The sequence below is a fragment of the Epinephelus moara genome, chromosome 14 (assembly GCF_006386435.1).
Source record: "Epinephelus moara isolate mb chromosome 14, YSFRI_EMoa_1.0, whole genome shotgun sequence".
Lineage (NCBI taxonomy): Eukaryota > Metazoa > Chordata > Actinopteri > Perciformes > Serranidae > Epinephelus > Epinephelus moara.
The window spans coordinates 16,287,464-16,309,118 of record NC_065519.1 but is presented as its reverse complement, the minus strand read 5'-3'; the positions used below and the strand labels follow the sequence as shown (position 1 = coordinate 16,309,118).

General features: G+C 40.9%; 3 protein-coding genes across 9 annotated transcripts; 1 reads left to right on the top strand and 2 right to left on the bottom strand.

Moving 5' to 3' along the window:
- Positions 1-1,418: 1,418 nt before the first annotated feature.
- On the bottom strand, positions 1,419-4,540 carry LOC126400666 (uncharacterized). Of its 6 annotated transcripts, none has more exons than XM_050061556.1 (5): positions 4,455-4,540; positions 3,619-3,674; positions 3,408-3,504; positions 2,504-2,596; positions 1,419-2,377 (listed from the first exon to the last, which is right to left on the bottom strand). In XM_050061556.1, the coding sequence occupies exons 3-5, from the start codon at positions 3,477-3,479 to the stop codon at positions 1,766-1,768; spliced, it is 777 nt and encodes a 258-aa protein (XP_049917513.1). In that variant the 5' UTR covers positions 3,480-3,504; positions 3,619-3,674; positions 4,455-4,540; the 3' UTR covers positions 1,419-1,765. The 6 variants fall into 6 exon arrangements, with proteins under 6 accessions (XP_049917513.1, XP_049917510.1, XP_049917511.1 ...); XM_050061553.1 differs by having other exon boundaries at positions 3,408-3,482; XM_050061554.1 differs by having other exon boundaries at positions 3,408-3,479.
- A 2-nt stretch (positions 4,541-4,542) lies between these two features.
- On the top strand, positions 4,543-12,076 carry wdr20a (WD repeat domain 20a). Its single transcript, XM_050061548.1, has 4 exons — positions 4,543-4,836; positions 6,997-7,179; positions 7,615-8,958; positions 10,940-12,076. Exons 1-4 carry the CDS (start codon positions 4,573-4,575, stop codon positions 10,991-10,993), a joined length of 1,845 nt encoding a protein of 614 aa, XP_049917505.1. The 5' UTR covers positions 4,543-4,572; the 3' UTR covers positions 10,994-12,076.
- On the bottom strand, positions 11,633-21,607 carry LOC126400665 (MAPK/MAK/MRK overlapping kinase-like). Of its 2 annotated transcripts, none has more exons than XM_050061549.1 (12): positions 21,290-21,607; positions 18,691-18,805; positions 18,222-18,311; positions 18,059-18,129; positions 17,883-17,961; positions 17,753-17,801; positions 17,473-17,651; positions 16,514-16,615; positions 16,206-16,379; positions 15,911-16,070; positions 15,626-15,823; positions 11,633-15,375 (listed from the first exon to the last, which is right to left on the bottom strand). In XM_050061549.1, exons 1-12 carry the CDS (start codon positions 21,471-21,473, stop codon positions 15,298-15,300), a joined length of 1,479 nt encoding a protein of 492 aa, XP_049917506.1. In that variant the 5' UTR covers positions 21,474-21,607; the 3' UTR covers positions 11,633-15,297. The 2 variants fall into 2 exon arrangements, with proteins under 2 accessions (XP_049917506.1, XP_049917507.1); XM_050061550.1 differs by lacking the exon at positions 21,290-21,607 and adding an exon at positions 20,861-21,091.
- Positions 21,608-21,655: the final 48 nt, after the last annotated feature.

Genomic DNA, 21,655 nt, shown 5'->3' with positions numbered 1-21,655 from the left:
CTCTGTTTAAGACACTTCTCTGAGGTCTTTTATAAATTAGGTTCAGCAGGTTAGCCTACACCAGATGCCAAGATCATTTCATGACCTGTGGACACCTTAACACTTAAGACACGATGAGCACATGGTAGCGGACATTAACTTTGTGCTGAGCTTCAGTTCTCCTGCTGTGTCTTAATGACAGTCGCACAACAATTAAGAAGCTAATAACAGCAAAGATACTGAAGGCTTCACCAAAAGGAGTAGAAACTGTGAAAGGTTACTTTTTCAGTGTATTACTGCCACCTGCTGGTTGGAGGTGATAAACGTGTTTTTGCTTAAGAAAAGTACATAAACAATACAAGTGGAAATTTAACTAGACAACTCTGCAAGCTATCAATGAAAATACAAACATGTTTCACTTTACTTGTCTGACGACATGTGAAACTTAGTTCTTGTCTGTGGCAAAAACATGGAATACATTATCATACTTGTATGTACTTCAAGACCAAAAAAATGAAGATGTAGATTTTTAATTTGTCCCAAATTTCAAATATAGAAACTATCATTGACTTCCAAGATCAATTTACACACCTTCTGGCACATATGGATCACTGTATATCTATTATGTGGATCTGTTCTGTACGCACGGCACCTCTTGCACATCTGTCCGTCCTGGAAGAGGGATCCCTCCTCAGTTGCTCTTCCTGAGGTTTCTACCATTTTTTCCCCATTAAAGGAGGAATGTTGTATGCTATAAAGCCCTCTGAGGCAAATTGTGATTTCTGCTATTGGGTGTATAGGTAAAATTGAGTTGAAGTGAATTTTGTATAGGCCGTGTAATCTAGTAAACATACAGTAGTGCAGCCTACAAGAGATGTGACTCTGATATGAAGCCAAAACTACACATGAATGGCTTAAAAGCAATGCTTGAAACTGATGAACACTTAGCAGCCCGTATTTTTTCCCCACTGAGATACATTTCTGAGAAGTAAAATTTGATCAGCTGGTCATGTTAACAAAATTAGATTTTGATGGAGCACCTGCGGCTAAAATTCAGTGGAGCTTTAGCTGCAGAATGTCATCTTTATCATCTTGATGATTAACCAAATGTCTAGAGAAAACATTTGGTTAATCAGCATCTGTTGGGAATTATAGGCTCTGATAGTTGATGTCTGAAGGCCTAAAAAATGTCACAAGCAGAAATACTATGTAAGATTTTGATTAATAGGATCTCAAATCACCACCACTTTTACATGAAAATTGTAGAATCAACTGATTCATGTTTTAAATTGTTTTTAATGTCCTTTTATATTGAATTGCTTTGATTTATTTCCATTATTTCTAATATTATTATTATTATCATTAAAGTTGGGAGCTGCTTAACCATTATTTATTTTATGTAGACAAAAAAAAAATTCACCATTTTTAATTGTCTTTTTGAAACTAGCATTTTTCTTTATTGGTCTATGAGAAAATACAGTTCCTTAATTTCAGGTGCATAGGTTGGACTGTGGTCTGTTAATATAGAGACCGAGGTTACTATGGTAAATTTCCCAACAAAAATAATAACCGTTTAAAGACAACAAGCCATAATGACACAGAAAATAAACCTTTAGGTCTCTACACTGTTTTATCTATACATGAGTAAACAAAGTGCATTGCCATGTAACTTTTTACAGTCCTTCATTCTACCTTAAATTATTCAAGGCACTGAGCGTGACAGGAGAGCTTCAGCCTGTCAGTCCATGGTTAGACGGCTCTAACATGGCTCAGATGCAGAGTCCCTTCATTTATGTTTGTCCTCCATGCTGACAACACACTGCCTCTTTCTCTGCTCCAGCTCCACCACTTCTGCACCAAGGAAACCCAGCTTCCTCTTGTAAAGCGATCTGAGGTTACAGGGGCACGGGGGTCTCTCCGAGGAGCTATCCAGCATCTGCGACGAACTCCCTTCCACCAGGGTTACAGGTCCAGGTGTGTGAGGTGTGGAGGATCTTGTAGTGTTCAAGCCTGAATCATCAACCTGACAATGTAATTCTATATCCATGGTTTGCATCATTGGATCATCGGCCATTTCCTCTGTAATATCTCTGCAACCATCCCGGTCACTGTGGGAGGGCAGAGGGCCACAGACACACAGCTCAGAGTCACTCCCACACTTCACATCCAAACCATGCTGCTGCTCTGACACAGGATCTCTCATCCCATTTTTCACCACTTCTCTGAGGGCGACAGAGGCAGGGTGATTAAGGATAAATCTCCTGCTCCTGCCCGTGAACCGACAGCCTCCTCCTCCTCCTCCACCTTTTCCCTGCTGCCTCATTCGCCTGCTGGAGACACTCATATCGGTGTTTGACTCGTCAGAATCCTCAGAGCTCCCATCATATGGGTCCAAAAACTACAATCACACACACACACACACACACACACACACACACACACACACACACACATGCATTCATTCATAAATTAGCAGGATGATTTGCAGAGGAAACTGATGGATTAGACAAAGGAAAGTGTTTACCAGAGAATAACAGCCATGCTTTCCTGCAGGCTTGTGTGTTAACGGCAACGTCCGCCGGTAAGTTCCACTCTCTGGTGCACTGCTCACACATCCCTGCTCAATGAGGAATTCAGGGATTTTTACACAGACAAGACGGTAATTCATTTTTTTAAACCATAAAGCTCAAAAAGTCCCAGTGTGCCCTTCCTAAACTATGTTTCTGAGATCATAGAGACAATAGTGTTGCCAAGATAATGGGCATGTAGAGTCAGTTTCAAGGGAAGACACTCAATTTGATCCAGTGGAAAATATCCTAGTATGAAAGCAAATAAGAGAAATACTGTAGGTATTTTAATTTTAACAACCACTGAACACTTGATATTGAAATTTAAACACCACTAAATTCATAGCATGGAAATATTTTACTTTGAAAACTATGTACCTTAATTTTTTTGTCTGAATTCTCATCTTTGAAATTAAAAAAAAATCTTAATTTTCAATTTCAGAGTCTGAATATTAATACTTTTTTTCAGTGTTCACAAATTCAGATCTGAAAAGTTTCAGAATTAAAATAAATAGATTTTTTGACTTAAACATTTGAATCTGAGCAACTTGAATCTATTTTTTTTGAGATTCTGAAACTTAATTTAATTAATTTTTGGATCTAAATCTTTGAACACTGAAAAAATGTAATCAAATTCAACTTTTGAAAATCAAATCAAGGAATTTCATATCTAAATATCAAAGAGGTGAAATCGGAACTAATAAATTCAGGTGCATGGTTCTCTAAGTAAAATATTTCAATGCTATGAACTCAGTGACTGTTAAAATTTAAATATTTTGTCTCACATTTGGTCTTATGCTCTAGTTAATTTTACATTGTCACTTATCCATTTGTGTTGACTGTGTGTGTGTAAAGCATTACCAGAGTGCTGGTGTCCGACCACCTTGGACTGATCTCTGAGTCAGAATCAGTGCTGGACTCCACCTTACACATCTCCTGACAGAAAACACAGTTCACTCTAGTCCACATTTATGAGTCACGGCAAGAAAGAAGTTAAATGCAAGTGAATTAAAAATTTCAAACTGAAAAAACTCTCTGAATATGGTGATAAAATTTGGCTGACTGATCTCACCATGTATTTGAAAGCAAGCTGGTCCATGTTGTTGGGCACATGTCTGTCCCTGTGATCTAATTGAAGGGAACAAATACATTTGTAGTGCAATAATGCATTTAAGAAAAAGACAATTCAGAGTATATCCCTCTCATGCATACTCATAATACCATATTCAAGGAAATACTAGGTTGTATGAGACCATGCAACCCATATTACTAAATTTAAGGTCAATTAACGTTTTTAAATTTGCAAAAAATTACACAAAAATATTGATACTACCTGGAAGTGAGAGTTGTCGTCTTCTTCTGTATGCCATGACATTTGGTAAGTATATTTTTTTGAAACACGACAAAGTAAAATACTTAAAAGTTGTCTTTGTGTGTAGTCAGATTAATTAACCAGCAGAGTACCAGGTGCATTTGATACAATGCAACCTAGTGTGGCCACATGTGAGCAGTCTGCACACGATAAACAGCACTGGCACGAGTTCAAAACGCCTTTTAGTTTGTTAATTTCAGGAGTTTAACAAAATAATACGTCCGGTTTTTGTTTTTTTTTTCAAAATAAAACTCATATTGACCACGATGCTGCTGCACAACAACTGAAATTTCAATTTTAATGGTTTGGTGGTAAATATTTTTTAATTTTATACGTACATTTGGTAAAAAAAAAAGTATTTAAAGTTTCTGTACAGGTGAAGGAAGCGGTAAATGACTCCAAAAATGTAAATGACAATATATTCATATATACCACAAGTAAAATGTATGTTACTGTTGCCACGTGTACTGTTTATAATACATGGGTTAAATTTGTTTTTAAAAAGCACAATAATGTTAAAACTTTTGTTACTCTACCTCCAGCCTGCTCCACCAGTTCCCAGATGAACCGTTGGGGGGAACGGGAGAGTCGGAATGCCCGCTACATGGCCCGCTCCCCTCCGTGCGTAAGATCCGGCCTGGGGGAAAGGGATGAATGTTAATTTCAAAGATGGCGGCGGAGGGAGGAGGGAAGGAGATGAACGAAATTAAAACGCAATTCACCACTCGAGAAGGCGTCTACAAACTCCTCACTCACTCCGAATACAGCCGTCCTAACAGGGTGCCTTTCAACTCGCAAGGCTCCAACCCCGTCAAGGTCTCCTTCGTGAACGTCAACGACCAGTCGGGCAACGGCGACAGGATCTGTTTCAATGTGGGCCGTGAGCTCTACTTCTACATCTACAAAGGCGTTAGAAAGGTAGCGTGCTAACGCGGCTGTTGTCAACGGATATCCGTGATACTGCATGTTAGCGTAACATCACTGTTTCCTTAGCTGTTGCCGAACTTCGGGCTTGTGTCGGCCGGGTTAAATAACTCTGGCAGGCGGTTGACTTTGAAATTAGCTGGCAGCTAGTTAGCTTGAAGCTACGGCGAAGCTAGCCTACTAGTTAGCTAGCCAACGCAACTAGCTAACGTTAGCTAGCAGCAACTCCGAGGCCAGGGGCTAAATTCCGTCCCCAGTCCGTCACTCTGTTTTAGTTTTGCTGGGTGGTAGGAACCGTGAGTTTGCGTAACATTCACCAGGGTAAAGCCTTTTGGTTTGGTTTAAGTTAGCAGGGTTGACATTGCTGCTGTAACGGTTGTAGTTTGTGATGACAGTGACAGTTCGTACGTTGCCACCCATGACACCTGTCGACGCCTTTAGACGGACAGGTGTCGACATATCAAAAATGATGCAGATGCAGTGTTAGGACAGTTAGTAGGTTGGTATGCTATCTGTAGCCTTTACTCTGTGACTGATGCCACTCATCTCTTAGCTTGGGGATGTGTCTCATCAAGCTGAAATGCTAACGCTTGCTAAGTAGTTGACATTTATGGTATAGTGCGCTAAATCATCTTTAAGTGCAAAAGATACAAGTCTTTGAAGGCTGTATCACTCCACAGTACATTTTTATAGTCTGCTAAATGTTTAGTCACTAACATATAAGTGAATGAGTCATGGTGATGGTGGATCCTCACAAATATGTCATGGTTTTCTAGTAAAAAAACAAGGTGGGGCACAAGTGGGACTCGTGTGTTATCACTTTCATATGCTGGTGTCAATTAGGACTATCCTGATTCAGACTCTACACTTTAAATAACTTCAATATGCTCTGTCATTAACTCCACATTAAGTGAGTTGGCAAACAGCTGACACGGTTGACAGGAATCAGCTGACTTCTGACTGAGGCAATGTGTCTCAGCTTTTCAATTATTCACACAGAAACATGTGCGTGTCATGAGTGTCATCGTTGTCCCACTGTAAAACAGCATTAGACTGGCTAAAGGCTGAGCTGCCATAATTTAGAGCAAGTCCAGAGTTTGTAGCACAGAATTGGTGGCAGTTAAACTGTCTGAAATAGTGATTTTAATCTTGTCGGACAGAAAATGTTAAACGGCAAGTTATTCTGACACAGGCAGATTAGTCATATCCCTAATAAAGACACTGATATTTGGTTTCAGTGTATCAGTAACACATCACAAGAGAATGCATCATCTTATTGATTAGTTTATTTGTCCCACTCCTAAGGTTCAGCTGAAAGAGGTTCTTTGCCTTCTGATACTGTTAACAAATCTAGCAGCTCATGAGGGCCTGTTTATTTCCTGTATATTTCTGTAACTTCCTTACTTCAGAGTGCTCCCACCACTGCTGACATAGGTGATAATGTCAATAATCAAAGCACTGTCTAATAACGTGTATACTGTTGTGAGGCATAAGAGCCTAGACTATTGATTTCAACTACTTCAAGAATTGGTTTGACATTTTGTTTCTCTAAGGCGAGACAGAAACACTCAGCGTCACATGTAACATTAGTGGAGGAACTACTGATTCCTCGTCTTCAAAGAATTTTCCATTCTTCCAGTAGTGTAAACGGTAAATCATTAACAAGAGGAACCGTTGCTATACTGGTTATCTACCGTATATGCCCAGCGTGTCTTGTTCACTGCAGTAAAATAAAATTTCCCTGACATAAAGAAACAATCTGTATGACTGCTATCGTCTGTCATTCCACAGAAAACAGGCATGCCCCTATAATCGAGTTCTTCCTCATTTTTTGCTCAGTGACTGTCAGCAGTTTGATGCATTGGTAAAGTTCAAATGTCACTTCTTGCACACTCTGGTTGCAAGACACTTGATTTAAGAAGGCTGTAACCAGCGTGAGTGCCTTCTTACTTATCAGTGGAATTTATTAACATTGTCCTTTCAGCTCCTCGATACTCAGTGTCAGTGTGTTTGAGATGACGCACAGGAGGAAACAATATAACTGCACTCAGCTCCGATACTCCAGTTGCCTTTGTCATGCAAAAAAGTGCGTAATTTTAGATATTTAAAGGTTACTGCACTCATATCGTGTGTGTTCATGCTTTCTCTCTCCAGGCTGCTGACCTGAGCAAGCCCATAGACAAGCGCATTTATAAGGGAACGCAGCCCACCTGTCATGACTTCAACCACCTCACAGCCACAGCGGAGAGCGTGTCCTTGCTGGTGGGTTTCTCAGCGGGACAGGTACAGCTCATTGACCCCATCAAGAAGGAGACAAGCAAGCTCTTCAATGAGGAGGTAGGTCTCTGAGGGACAGAGGTTAAAGTACTGGGAGTTCTGTTTACAGCATTAGAGGAAAAATTGAGAGACAGTTTTCATATTTGATTTGAGCCTTGTTGTCAGACATCTGCTTTTTTCTGCCAAGGAGGTGAAAGGGTATTTATATTTGTGTATCTCATTTAATCTCACAAAGATGAATGAACCTATGCCCCACACAACAACCCTTAGTTAGGTTACAACTCACAGATTGGGAAATAAAAAAATCTAAAATACAGTTTCAGCACAGAATATGACCAAATGGCCTATGACTGTAACGGAGTATTCTATGTGACACTGTAAGACATTCAACATGTTCAGACTATCCACTTCTTGATGATACTGTGCTGACATTTTTTCCTCTCTCCCCTTCTCTCTCCCCTGTCTGATACCTCACCCTTCCCTCTCTCCTGCCAGAGACTAATAGACAAGTCCAGAGTAACATGTGTGAAATGGGTGCCGGGCTCTGAGAGCCTGTTTCTGGTCTCTCATGCCAGTGGGAATATGTACCTGTACAACGTGGAGCATACTTGTGGCACAACGGCACCACACTACCAGCTGCTTAAACAGGGAGAAAACTACTCTGTACACACGTGTAAGAGTAAATCCACGCGGAACCCTCTCCTTAAATGGACAGTGGGCGAGGGGGCCCTGAACGAGTTTGCCTTCTCTCCAGATGGGAAGTTCCTAGCCTGTGTAAGCCAAGACGGCTTCCTACGAGTCTTCAACTTCGATGCCGTTGAGCTTCACGGAACCATGAAGAGCTACTTTGGTGGCTTGTTGTGTGTGTGCTGGAGCCCTGATGGAAAGTACATAGTCGCAGGTGGAGAGGACGATTTAGTGACTGTGTGGTCGTTTTTGGACTGCAGAGTCATCGCCCGAGGCCATGGGCACAAGTCGTGGGTTAGTGTGGTGGCATTTGACCATTACACCACCAGCGTGGAGGAGAGTGACCCAATGGAGTTCAGTGGCAGCGATGAGGACTTCCAGGATCAGATGATCCACTTTGGACGAGACCGGGCCAACAGTACGCAGTCTCGACTCTCTAAGCGCAACTCCACGGACAGCCGGCCTGTTAGTGTCACATACCGGTTTGGCTCAGTGGGCCAGGACACTCAGCTGTGCCTATGGGACCTCACTGAGGACATCCTTTTCCCTCATCTTCCGCTCTCACGGACACGGACGCACACTAACGTGATGAATGCTACCAGCCCCCCTGCGGGTGCTACAATAATCACTAACACCTCTAGTAACACTACTAACGGAAACAACAGTGGTGCCAATACTCCTGGCATTAACTCCCTCTCTACTACATTACCACGCTCCAACAGCCTACCCCATTCAGCCGGCACCACGACAACGGCAAACAACACCAACAAGGCTGGCAGTGGTGGTGGCGGCATTGGCAGTGGTATTATGGACAGTGCCATTGCCACAGGTGTGAGTAAGTTTGCCACGCTGTCACTCCACGACCGGAAGGAGCGCCACCACGAGAAGGACCACAAACGCAACCACAGCATGGGCCACATCAGCAGCAAGAGCAGCGACAAGCTCAACCTGCTGACAAAAACCAAAACAGACCCTGCAAAGACTCTGGGCACTCTGCTGTGCCCTCGCATGGAGGATGTGCCCCTCCTCGAGCCCCTCATCTGTAAAAAGATAGCACACGAGAGACTGACTGTACTCATATTTTTAGAGGACTGTTTAGTGACTGCTTGTCAGGAGGGATTTATTTGCACATGGGCGAGGCCAGGCAAAGTGGTAAGTTCTTTTTAATGTAGGAAATGTGGGGGAAATGGAAGTGTCTTTCAATCTTAAGCTGTCCTAAAGTCAGTTGGTGGGCTGTAACTAAAAATCAAGATATAATCTGAAAGCGGAAAATAAAAGTATGGACATTTGGAATAGCATTTTTAGCTTTTATAGTCAGATTGTCACTCTCTGCAGGCAGGCAAGTAACATATCAGACTTTGTTTAATGTGCATCTGCTCTCCAATGAAAGACCATTTATGCCTACGTTTCAAACATAACCGATGCTATGGAAATATTAGTCTGGTTATATAATACACTCTGATAAGGAGGATTTCCTGTGTAGACCTGTGAGGGGAAAGAAGACGTTAATCCATATGAAGTGTGTTCATTGGTTCATCATAATCATCCCACAATGCATAGCAGCACAGCCAAGAAGTCATCTGCATACACTCTCACATTTCAGCTTTTATGCAAATGGCTCTGTATTTGCCCAAAGATTCTCTGCAGTTCCTCACACGCTTACAGCTTAATGTGTGTATACACCCTTGTATACTTCCCTTTTGTCTGTGTTTTAGAGACTTTGCCAGAGCGAGGCACATGATAGTCCAGATCAGGAACACACAGGCAGTCTGAAGGCTAGTTAGTCCACTGAGATTGTTGCTACATGAGCAGGCGCTAGAGGCAAGAATGACCTTGAGATGCACTCAAATGTCTCATAAGTAGAAATGAGAACACAAACATACAGTTATACTGAGGAGGACACCAGTGTCTTGTGGGTGAAAAAATGGAAGTTTGATCCAGAAACAATCTGAAGCAGTAAAAATGAATGGCACCACACAGCTTGTAGTGGGTATACATTTTGATTAATACAGACTATTTTATACAAAAAAAAGTGCAATTAGGGCATTCTGTATTTGGATAGAAGTTCAAGCAAACATTTTGTTATGGTTAAAGGAATACTTCTCCTGAAAAATGACCATTCATTTGTCAATTACTCACTGCATGTTACCTTGAATTTGTGAAGAAAACTTTGTGTTTCTCGTACGCCTCTATGGTTAGCAGAAAATCCCAAAAAGGCAAACATTCTGAATGAATTGAAGTTAATGGCGGTCAGCGTTTAACAACAGCAAATTTATATCAGAACATCTGTTTTACAAACTCTTACACAACTTGTGCAGTATAATCCAAGTCTCATTTAAAGTTACGCATAATTAAGGGCAGGCCGCTATGAGTGACAGGCTGTCTGCCGATAGTGTCCTCGGCTTCTCAGTGAGATCCAGCCCTTGGTCTGCAACAGTGCAAGCCTCTCGCCCAAATATGGTCACTTCTGGCTCCGAAAAACAATATGGCAATGACTGTAGTGCCGAATTTGAGGCTTTAAAATAGGAGTCCACAAACCGATGGGTGACATCACGGTAGCTAGTCTATGATTTTGATATAGTTTCACTGTTTTTAAATGAAGACTGTTTGCTTCAATTGATCAAGAATTTTAGCCTTTTTTGGATTCTCCGTTCACTTTGGAGGCATGCGAGAAAAACGTAGTTTCTTCATGAATTCAAGTAACGCGGCGAGTAATTGATAGACAAATGGTCATTTTGCGGGTGAAGCATTCTTTAAAGGAATGAGTGTGTAATAGCAGAAGTGCAATAAAAATGTGCTGTCTAACAGTTTGGTAAGTTTGCCCTGTGGAAAAAAATTCCCTTGGAGGTCGGTTCAAGAGGTTTAAAAGCCCTCTGTAAAAACAAGTTAATTATCTGGTCATGTACAACAGAAGTGCCTTGATCAAGCAAACCTTTCAAAGACATCACCACACTGTATACTCTGCATCCACTTTGACTGCTGTGCACAGGCTTTTAATGAAATGCAGGGGACCGGGATATGAAAAGAAGAAGAGGCTAGAGGCTGATTTTTTAATGAGCTATTTGTTGCTTGATTTTTTTGCTACAGTATGTGAACTTTCCCAATGCAAATCTCCTTGTTTTCCTTTTTCCAGGGTTTATTGTCATCCCAAAACCAAGCCAGCTCTCCCAGTGGAACAGTAGTATAGCCACAATATTTCTGCTGCTAAAGAACCCTGCAACCCAGAGTCTGATGCTGCTCTTCACCCTGCAAGCATTGCAAGTTTTCCTTTTCTTTAATACCCCTCCCCTCCCCCCCCGCCCCGATTTTGTTAATGGCTTTTCTGTTCTTTTTCGTTTATCACTCACTTGACGTAGTGGAGGAATGACGCAAGAAAAAGTGTGGGGCAATTGTGGACTATTGCGCTATGTACTATTGTTCTCTGGAGTTTTAACACATTTTTTAAATTTTTAAAAAGATCTTTCTTTCATGTCAAATCTCATCAGACTGTTGTCCCCTCTGGAAATAAAGCTTGGCTTTGTTAGATGCAAACCAGACAATTGTGGCTTGAGATTAAAGGGATAGTTCATCTAATTTTCATAATCTGCGTGTATCTTTTTTTAAAAACCTTGTGGTGTAGCCCAGTCTCGGCTCAGGGTGACTGACTCAAATATGAATTTTGGATGAACTATCCTTTTACGACCAAGTGCGTGAGCATCTGAAAATTCTTGCATCCATCCACATTCACCCACCACTTCTGTCTTTTCTTGAGTAGAATCTCCCCATCAACGACTTTGCACTGATTTTGTTAGTTATTTTGTTGTTTGTTTTTATAACTACTCTAATGGAACAAAAAAAAAAAAAAAAGAAGAGGGTTGAGGACTGCCTTGTTGCACTCGGCTTTAACATCCTCAGTCTTGAAATCTGAAACTATTAAGCTGGATGCTGCAATCATAGTCTTTTTAAAGAAAAAAAAATTGTTTGCACTTAAATTAGTTTATTAGAAGAAAATGGCTTTACATTTTTTGGGTGTGCTCAGAACTCACAGATGGCTAATAACAGTAGGTGAAGAAAAAATGATAAAAACTATTAAAACCTTTATCTATTGAGCATTTATTTTAATATTATTTCAGATTCAAATCTGCTCTGTATCATAATGTGTATATTGTAATTAATTGATTTGATGGGGCCTAAGCAAACTACCATTACTCCAGTGGAAGTTTTGTCATTGATAGTTATATTTCTAAAGCCTAAAGTATACATATTAATAATATTAAAATAATCTTGAATACACTGTTTACTGTTCCTTTTTTGTGCACCCACATGTACTGTATTTACACAACAGAGCTGGTGTGGAAATTGCTTACATTGTCAAAAAAGTGCTTAAGTTGCATGAAAGGAGCGTCTTTGAAGCTCAGGAAGACAACGATTGAGTCTTCAAAGACTTCATACAAGCTCCCTGTATGCCAAAGTCACAACAAATACCGAGGCTGCTTTTCATTATGCTAACGTATCTCCTCTCTTCCCTCACTCGCGTCTCTTCCTTGCATCTTCACTCCTTCCAGTGAGGAAGAGATGCGAGGATGGAGTAGCCAATGCTTCCTCATGAAGATCCTAGGTTTCATAGTGACGTCACTTACTGTGCCACATGTTAAAGTACAGCATTTATAAGTCACGCCACTTGATGAACGACGTCCACGTAAGATACACGTGTTTCCTAGCTCTGAGCTCCTCCTGAAGCCTCCTCTCTCCTTGTCTTCTTGATGTGCGTTTAAAGGTTTGGACGATCCTCCATAACGGTGAAGAGAGAACAATCTCTGGGTCATGGAAGGAGACAGGATGCCAAGGCTATTAGAAGAAAGCTGGGACACTGTCTATGACCCCATGGGAGCTTTGGGGTATGGCACATGTGCAATGTAACTGAAGCTGCGATGTTAGAGGGTCACAGCAGATAGCGCTAGGAATAAAGGGATGGTGTCCGCTCAGGTGTTCTTTGGGTGTGGTAGAATGGATGGTGGCCAATATACAATAATGTTTTCACATAGCAAGCTTTTGTTTCAGTTGTCACCCATGTGTTTATTTTTCAAACAAAACACATTCCAACAAGGCCGACCACGGACGCCTCAGTGAATCATTCCGACAATCTATGATACAGCACCAACTATTGAGCCTATTGGCAGGTGCAGACAAGACTTTACTGCGCATGGTGTACCCCAATGACGCGATATGACATTGTGTCCCAGCCTTCATTTAGTAGCCTTCGAGGATGTGAGGAAGCATAGGTTAGCACAATGAAAAGGATCCTGAGAAGAAAACATGGAGCTTTATATCCTCCGATTTTCTTCCTAACAGACATTTCAGATAAGAAACTTGAGATTCAACAAAGACGTTTTTCCCAACTGCAGTATTCATGTACTTTATTTTGTGTGATAACCAATCATTGATGCTACAAAGACTTCAGCGACCCCTTACACTGGACAAAAAGTTGGTGTAGCAAATATATTTTCGAAGTTCACATTTCCCACTTGAATTAAAAAAGAATTTCAATTCTCATCAATTTCTACTCAACATGTTTGTGTCAGGAGGTCGCGCAGACATAATGTAAAAGATTCAAGCATTTGCAATGCAGGTTAATGATGACATTGTAAAAATGACACTTAACTTCCTCACTCTGATTATGTGTCACAATAACCAACACAATAAAGTGCAGACTGAGTCACAGTCGATTTTAACGAGCTCACAGCTCAGGACGAGATGGTGCTTGTTTTTTTAAGCCACAATGCTTCGAGTGAGGGTGCTGGCTGAGATATGTTTTAAACATTAAAAAAAATCAGGACGTTCTTAAGGCCATATAAAATACAGATGTTTTCACATACATGACTGATCTAAAAGTTTGTTATGAACTGTTCCAACTTTGTTGCACCCAGGGAACGTGCCTGTAAAATACTTCTCCAAAGATCATGTTGTTGCTTAGAGTAATTGTGAAGCACTTCATGTGAATGTTTTTGCTGTTTACTGTAGCACCGGAAGACTGTTGCCCTACAAATCAGTTTGTCCCGGCGAGTTTGTTCACAGCTATTTAAAAGAGACTATCACAAGTATACAGTGCCTATAAAAAGTGTTCAGCACCACCCTCTGAGTTTATTGCTCTACAACTTTTAATCACAGCTGATTAATTAGTCACTGTGTGTAGTATTTGGTCAAAGTCCTGCCATAAATTCTAGATTGAATTGAGGTGTGGGCTCTGACTTGGCCACTTCAGGATATTAACATACTCCAGGTGGTTTAAAATATTCTCCTATCTTCTCCAAGAGTCATAGTTTTTAATATTTTGTTGGGGGTTTGTTTGAAATGTGGTCATATTTAAGGTGTGTCACAGTGAGGGTGATGAATACTTGAACATATTTTGCATCTTACAGTTGCACTTACTTATAGAATTTGTGTTCATCATTTGTGATTCAAAGTTGTAAAATGATACAACTAGAATTAGTCCAAGGGGTGTGGTGACCTTTTAGAGGCACTATTACTTTCCAGGAAGCTGACTATGTTTCCCGTCAAAGATGTTTTTGCCATTTCATTCACCAGTGGTAAATGTATGGAAGTCCTGAGAGGCAAATGAGAAAAAAAGGTTATCCATTTGTACATCTGATCTGAACTGTTCTCTGTCCTGTGCTTATGGCTTAAAATGGGTGAAAAAAACGGTTGTGCCAAGATCGACCCGAAGGAGCAGCGGCTCTACTCCAAGCTCCCTCCAGGTGTCAGAGCTCCTCACCCTATCTCTAAGGCTGAGCCACCCTTCTGAGGAAACTCATTTCAGCCACTCGTATCCGTGATCTCATTCTTTCGGTCACTACCCAGAGCTCATGACCATACTGTAGGTGAGGGTTGGGACGTAGATGGACCAGTAAATCGAAAGCTTTGCCTTTCGGCTCAACTCCCTCTTCACCAGATCAGAAAGACTATCCTGGCAAAACCTGTTCTTAAACCAGAAACACAGGACAGAAAACAGTTTAAATCAGAATTAGAAAATGGATCACCAGAATTATTTCCCCCCTCATTGGCCTCTCAGGGCTGCCGCATAATCGGCTGTTCACTTGCCAGATATGTTATTGCTTAGCTTGTGTAATATGCTCAGATGGAAGTATACTCCTAAACAGTTGTAAACATGTAACACCTGACTAGGTCAAGTAAAACTGAGGTTATAACTAAACTACACACTCTCAACCCAACATAATATGACAGACTCTAATATTGATCATGTAGATATCACATTGAATTTCATCATTACAACGAGGACTGAATAGTTGTGATGTAGCAGTGGTAACTGGTAAGATGACAGGCTTGGCGGTCTTTGTTGCATTTCTTTTGTCAGACATGTTTGTGTTGCTTTACAGATTTCATCATCAGGCCTGTCCAAACATTGTCCTCTCCACAATGTGTTTAACAGTTACAGGTCTATCCTGTTGTAAGAGGCTTTTTTTTTTAAATAAAACGTTGAAGTGTTTTTGGCTCTCAGTAGCCTCCATGTTTCCGATCCAGAGGTGGCATGTAGAAGGTCTTGAAAGCATTGCAGTGTGACTCATCTCGGGGCTGTGAAGAGAGGAAATGCAGCCTGAATGCCAAATCAAAGCCTTTAATGGAAGCACAACCAAGGCACTTTTTGGTTATATTAACGTGACGATCCTCTTGCATTTATAAAACATCTGTTACGCAAGACAAACTTGTCAGCTGTGTTTTACTTAATCCCCACAGTACCCTTGGTAGATGTGACTTTCCTAAGTGAAATGAGACTCAAAAAAATGTTAAAAGCCTGAAGTGTGTGTCGCACTCCTGTGTTTACCTTGACCAACCGTGACTGGCACTTTTTCGATGTGATGGTTGGCAGTGTGCCCCGGTGGGTTACAGTAAATGAGGGCATAGTGGAGGCTGGGAAGGAGATCTGCGGTCCTGGTACAACCATGTTGAGTTTGGGCAGCTCTGCGGGATAATGAGGGATGTTCCGTCGGATGAGGGGCTCTGCTACATGCTTCATGTTGTGCTGAAGAGGGAGGAAGTGTCAGATGAGAACAGCTGTGTTCATATTTCTTTGGACATTTTACGTCAGTTGACTTGAACTTTGACTTACGCTCATTAAAGGGGTTTGCCTTGTGTGTCTTCCCCTCAGCTGTTTGCCAAGTCTGGCTGGGCGCCAGATGTGGTCTAAGGAGTTGTGTGTGCCACTGCTTTCTACTCCACCCACAGTCCCAGAAACTCTGTGAAGAGTCTCGGCTTTCTTCTCTGCCAGCCTGAGAGAAAAAAAGGACAGGATATACGCATTTAAAACAAAAGACCGGTGTCTCCACAGTTTGTCTTTCCAACAAAGCTGGTAATTTTGTCATCTACATTTAGAGTTACAAGGTGATGAATTGTTTCTTATTTACCTGACTTCCCTGAAGTACGTGTGCCGCAGGGCTGTTTCTGCAGTGATGCGTTCATCAGGGTCATAGGCGAGCATCTGATAGAGCAGTGACAGAGCTGGAGCCGGGCAGTGAGGGACTAACCGTGAGATGCCGCTGCCTTTTCTCGGGGGGAAGTTGAATTGCATCGCTCTAGACCTGCCAGATTAAGACACCACAAGAAGTCTTTGTTTTCCTCTCACATAAAAGTTTGATATTCAAAAATTATGTGTGGTGTTTCTGTAACAAAGACACACACTCTTCAAACAACATATTTTAGGTGGAACACCTACTGCTTGAACTTGTGGAGGATACTTTGATCTGGTGTCCCCAACACGTCATGGATCTTGGCAATCTGGTCCAGCTCATTGGTTCCAGGAAAGAGAGGATTCAAACTGAGAACACACACAGGTATCTGACTGAGACAACAAAACTATTTACATAGTATTTGTGTGAGATTTGTTTAAGCCTGCAGTGGCGGACAGGTCCATCAGATATGGTAAAACTCTCCACTATCAGATATCACCATGAAACTTCCCAAGTTGATTACTTAAATATTATTTTTTAGATTACAAGTTTTCTTAAATTTTGTTTAAATATGCACATGAGGCATTATCTAATTAAATAATTTGCATTTACTTCCAGAACAGAAATCTGAACATTGGATAACACCAGATTCAGGTTCTTGTCTCTTTTTTTTGACATTAAAGTCAAAGGTTTCTCTTTATCACTACATAAATCAGCCTTAAAAAAATCCAATTTCACCAGGTTTTTAGGAATGAAATGTTATATAAATCAGGCTCTGGCTGAGACATGAACACATACCTCTGAAACAATATTCAGAATATAGATAGGAATAAAACTGGAAAGTTTGGTGTATGAAAGTGCTACTGAAGTGGAGATTTCTTGCTCAGAGTATAAGGAAAAAAACTCGATTACATAAAGGCAGTTTTTGTATTACAAGTTCTCAGAAATTGTATGTTTACTTATGCACCTGAGATGTTATCTCATTAAATATGCGCTTTTTGCAGACTTTTCCAGAACAGAAATCTGAACTAAAATAAACACCTAGTCTCAAAGAAGACTGATATGGAAGAAGAGCCCAAAATCTTTAACTTGACCAGTGCATGAAAAAAACTGTTTTCACCCGTAGTGTCTCCCCATAAAAAGTGTTGTGACTAATTTACTCATGAACTTTTGCTCAGTTCAGGTATAACAGATGAAGCCCTGTGCCCTTCCCTTGCAGAGGTACCTCATGATCTCAAAGAAGACACAACCAGCACTCCACATGTCCATCTTTAGGCCGTAGTACCCATCGGTGAGGAGGCACTCTGGCGCTCTGTACCAGCGTGTGGAGATGTACTCTGTGTGCGGGGGCTTGGAGTACACGCTCCGACATGAGCCGAAGTCACCAAGCTTCAGACCACTTTGCTGCAATTTGTAGACAATATTTATTAAAATATGTATGAGACAAAAGCAGATTACCACTGTTATGTTTCTGTAAAGCCAATTATGATAATGACGCATCTCACTTTGATGAGAATGTTTTCCGGCTTCACGTCTCGGTGAAAGATCCCACAGCTGAAAAATAAAAAGGAAGATGAGGGGAAACTATCTCAGCATAGTTTATATTTTGTTTTACAAACTGAAGCTGTTTCATACCTGTGCATGTGTTCAAGTGACTTGCAAAGCTGGTACATGTAGTTCTTTACTGTGTGATCAGGCAGTGGTGTTTCTCTTCCTGTGGGGAATGAGGAATCAATATCAATCAACTATCATCAAGACGTCCCTGTTCATCCTTACCATGATTTATTACATGCTCATACTTGCAGACGTACCTTGTATGAACTCATAGATGTTCATCTCCATCAGCTCACAAATCAAAGACACAGTTCCAGTTTCTTTGTCACTGAAACATTGCATTAGATTAACATGACATACCACATGAAACTAGCTTTAGGCGATACATTAACTTCACAACAGACAACACTCTGTACTCACTAAATCAGTTCATGCAGCTGGATGATATTTGCATGTGGGCTCAGTCTCTTCATGGCCTGGACTTCCCGCAGGTTGTTGGCCTGCTCCAGACTTTATGACAGAGAGCAGATGACATTTGCACATTTAATCTGACAGGTGTATGCATACAATTTTATAAACTGCATAGTAAAACTGCATATCTGCTGCTGTGTATGGAGAATGTAAAAATTTAACACGACAAATGACAGATTTAAAGGGCAGAGTTATAAAAACCAGTGCACAGACTCAGATTTCAAGCAGAGTCGTCTATTGTTACCTCATCACTACAAGGTCAAAGGCAGAGTAAGCCGACATCTAATAGGATACTTAAGGCAAAAGGGGTGTCAAGCTGCTGACTCCAGTTACAAGGGTTCATACACAGCAGACTATGATACTGTATGCACCACTGATTGCCTGTGCACAGGGAAATGTTCAGTTGCAGAATACACACCTGTTAATTGTCTGCTTCATGGTTTTACATGCGTAGAACTTCCCATCTTTCAGGCTCTGAGTTTTCACCACCTCTGAAAATGTGCCCTCCCCGATCTTCTTGATTGTTTTGTAGCCTGTGCAAAAATACAAAATAAAAAAGAAAGACAAAGTATGATAAAGGGGAAGGTTTTGCATGAACATGTTTCTAGAATATTAATAATGAATATCAGTTGAAATGTGTGAGTATCTGAACACCACCACTGGACATTAAAGCCTGTGGTTATTTTGTAGGGAAAAGGAATTTGAATTTTCAGAGTCACAGCTGGAATCCCTACATTCATTTTAGGCTGCGACCAATTACTATTTTCATTATTGATTTGTCTTTGTCCAAAGATCTTCAGTTGATTATGGAGGGCAGCAAATATTCACATTTTAGAGACAGGGACTAACTAAAAATGTTTCTTTAGTTTTCTGTAGAAAACGGATTAATCTACCAATCATTTTGGCTGTACATTCAATCAAGACTCCGTTTAACAAACTACTTTGTGCAAAACAGGGCTGCAACAATGATTGAATTAATGAATGAGCCTAGTGGGCACAGGCCCAGGGGCCCAAGTGTGAGGGCCCACTGGCCTTCACCTGCAAATTGTCACTCAAATTAATACGTGCTTACCATAAAGACTCAAAATAACCATCAAGAAACATAATTTGACTACTAGGGACAGGAATCACCAGAGGATCCACGACACAATATTATCACGACACTTAAGTCACGATACAATATTATTGCGATTTTAAATATGTTGCCATATGCTGAGTAATGTGATAAAATACACTGCAATATATTGTGATTTATTACCTTTTTTTCAACAGTAAATGATGTCCCCAAAGGACAACTTTGTCAACATCTGTTTTATCTAATAAGATAAAGTGTTCATTCTATTCATCTCACCTAAGCCATTTATTTGCAGCAGCAAAATGTATCTGGAGAACTGAAATAGCAATTAAATGTATTATTCTACTAGGCTAACTGAAGTTTAATTTGTATTTGTAACATTAATAACATAGATGATAAAACAATGATACTCTGCACTGTGTGATGATACGATATCGCCACATAAAAATATCATGATACTATGCTGTATCGATTTTTTCCCCACCCCTAATGTCTACAAAGAGACACAAAATGACTAAATGCAGATGCAAAACAACTGCAAAGAGACACAAAACGTCTACAATGAGATGTAAACCTGCTGCAAAGAGATTCCAAATGCCTACAAAGGGATTTAAAATGACGACAACTATGAAATGGGGCAAATCAACCACAAAAACACACAAAATGACCACAAAGTAATGCAAAACAACTGCAAAGAGACACAAAGAGAGTTACAATGACTATAAAAAAAAGCGGCAAAACAACCACAGAGACACAAAACAACTACAATGAGATGCAAAATAGCTGCAAAAGATAAAAAAATAAAAAAGACTAAGAAGAGATTCAAGATGACCACAAAGAGATGCGAAACGACCACAGACAAAAACTACAGAGATATGCATGATGGCTACAAAAAGATGCAAAACAACAACAAAAAAAGGCTGAAGAATTATAAAGTCTGTGTGTTTTGCTTCTATGGAGGAGAGGTGGTGGGGCCTCCAGCATGTCTGTGCCCTGGGCCCCACTGTCTCATAACTCGCCCATGGCTGCAACTAAAAAATTATTTTGTATTATCTGCTGGTTATTTTCTTGGTTGAATTTTTGTAAACTTTGCTTGGAATATTATTCAGTCATTGCACTGCTGCTTATCATCTAATGACTGCAGCTTTATCACCTAAAGCCAATTGTTTAATGTAAAGATAACTAACTTGATGTTCAGTTTAAGGACACAGTTGTCTGAAAGAGCATCCAAAAGCATTGAAAAGCTACACGTTAACAATCTGAACTGTGTGTGTACAGAATAGCCCATCTGAATGCTGGTGTTTAAAATTATTGTTTTACCGTTATTACAAGTCGCTGCATGTGTTTCAAGTACAAGTATAGCCAGTTAATAACACAGTTAAGCCACAGCTAGCTTCCATCAAAGATAGAAACAGCTAGCAAACACAGGGCAGAAATCTTTGGAGAAACCTCAACGACGTGCGACCGCCTGTCAGACCTGTCATCACTCTGCTCAGCCGTTAACTCAACTTACGATGCATCCCTTTGTGTCTTAGCCGCCGCATGTGTGTCGATCATCCATTACATGCACATCATGACAATACATCACAATGCGAGGGTAAAAAAATGTAAGTTCGTTGCGTATCGAGGTGTCAAAAGGACACGAAAGTCGCATTACGGGTGCTAGCCTAGCCCCGCTAGCAGCCCTGTTAGCTGACCGTCGCCTTGGTAACGGAGCACGCCTTCGCCCTCCACTCTGACCTGAGGAGGAAACTGGAAACTCCGGCTGACTGTCTGACTCTCTCTGCCCTCACCGCTGGAAATATTCACATTTAAAAGCAACAACGCAACACAATGTGCTCTGCTATTTATAGAAAAAAGGCCAGTCATGCTTTTTAATCGCTACAGGCCCTGATATTTGACGCAACGGTGGTTTTTACAGCTCCATAATCCACCTCCTTACCTTTTTTCCAGAGGTGGGTGGCGACCGCTAGCTCGGATGTCTTTTCATTTGGCTGCGGGTTGTTGTTCTGCATGTCGACAACATTTCCCCTGCTGTTCCAGTCGGTGTTAGGTGGTGTTTTGCATGCATTTCGAAGGCTTGCCCTGTTTTTCACGCCTATGAGCCAGTTGGAGTAGTGCATCATTAGTGCACTTTTAATGCTAAAGAGCCTCACATGAGCTTAGTAATATCTAGAGACAGTCCCCGCAAGAGCTGCACAGGTCCCCTGCATTCATGTCACTGCATAACGTTACCAGGCACCAGTGCATCCCGTACACAATCAATGCTTTCACGTCTAGTGTGTGGAAAAGGCGTGGACCTGCTCCT

Excerpts from the sequence above, each read along its gene's own strand:
- LOC126400666 (XM_050061551.1), bottom strand. The coding sequence starts at position 3,916 with ATGGCATACAGAAGAAGACGACAACTCTCACTTCCAG. Across the intron at positions 3,483-3,618 it reads AGCTTGCTTTCAAATACATG|GAGATGTGTAAGGTGGAGTC; the intron begins GTGAGATCAGTC and ends GTTTTCTGTCAG. Across the intron at positions 2,378-2,503 it reads AGCATGGCTGTTATTCTCTG|TTTTTGGACCCATATGATGG; the intron begins GTAAACACTTTC and ends GTGTGATTGTAG.
- wdr20a (XM_050061548.1), top strand. The coding sequence starts at position 4,573 with ATGTTAATTTCAAAGATGGCGGCGGAGGGAGGAGGGAAGGAGATGAAC. Across the intron at positions 4,837-6,996 it reads TCTACAAAGGCGTTAGAAAG|GCTGCTGACCTGAGCAAGCC; the intron begins GTAGCGTGCTAA and ends TTCTCTCTCCAG. Across the intron at positions 7,180-7,614 it reads GCAAGCTCTTCAATGAGGAG|AGACTAATAGACAAGTCCAG; the intron begins GTAGGTCTCTGA and ends CTCTCCTGCCAG.
- LOC126400665 (XM_050061549.1), bottom strand. The coding sequence starts at position 21,473 with ATGATGCACTACTCCAACTGGCTCATAGGCGTGAAAAACAGGGCAAGC. Across the intron at positions 18,806-21,289 it reads CACCCACCTCTGGAAAAAAG|GCTACAAAACAATCAAGAAG; the intron begins GTAAGGAGGTGG and ends ATTTTTGCACAG. Across the intron at positions 16,071-16,205 it reads ACGTACTTCAGGGAAGTCAG|GCTGGCAGAGAAGAAAGCCG; the intron begins GTAAATAAGAAA and ends TTTTTCTCTCAG.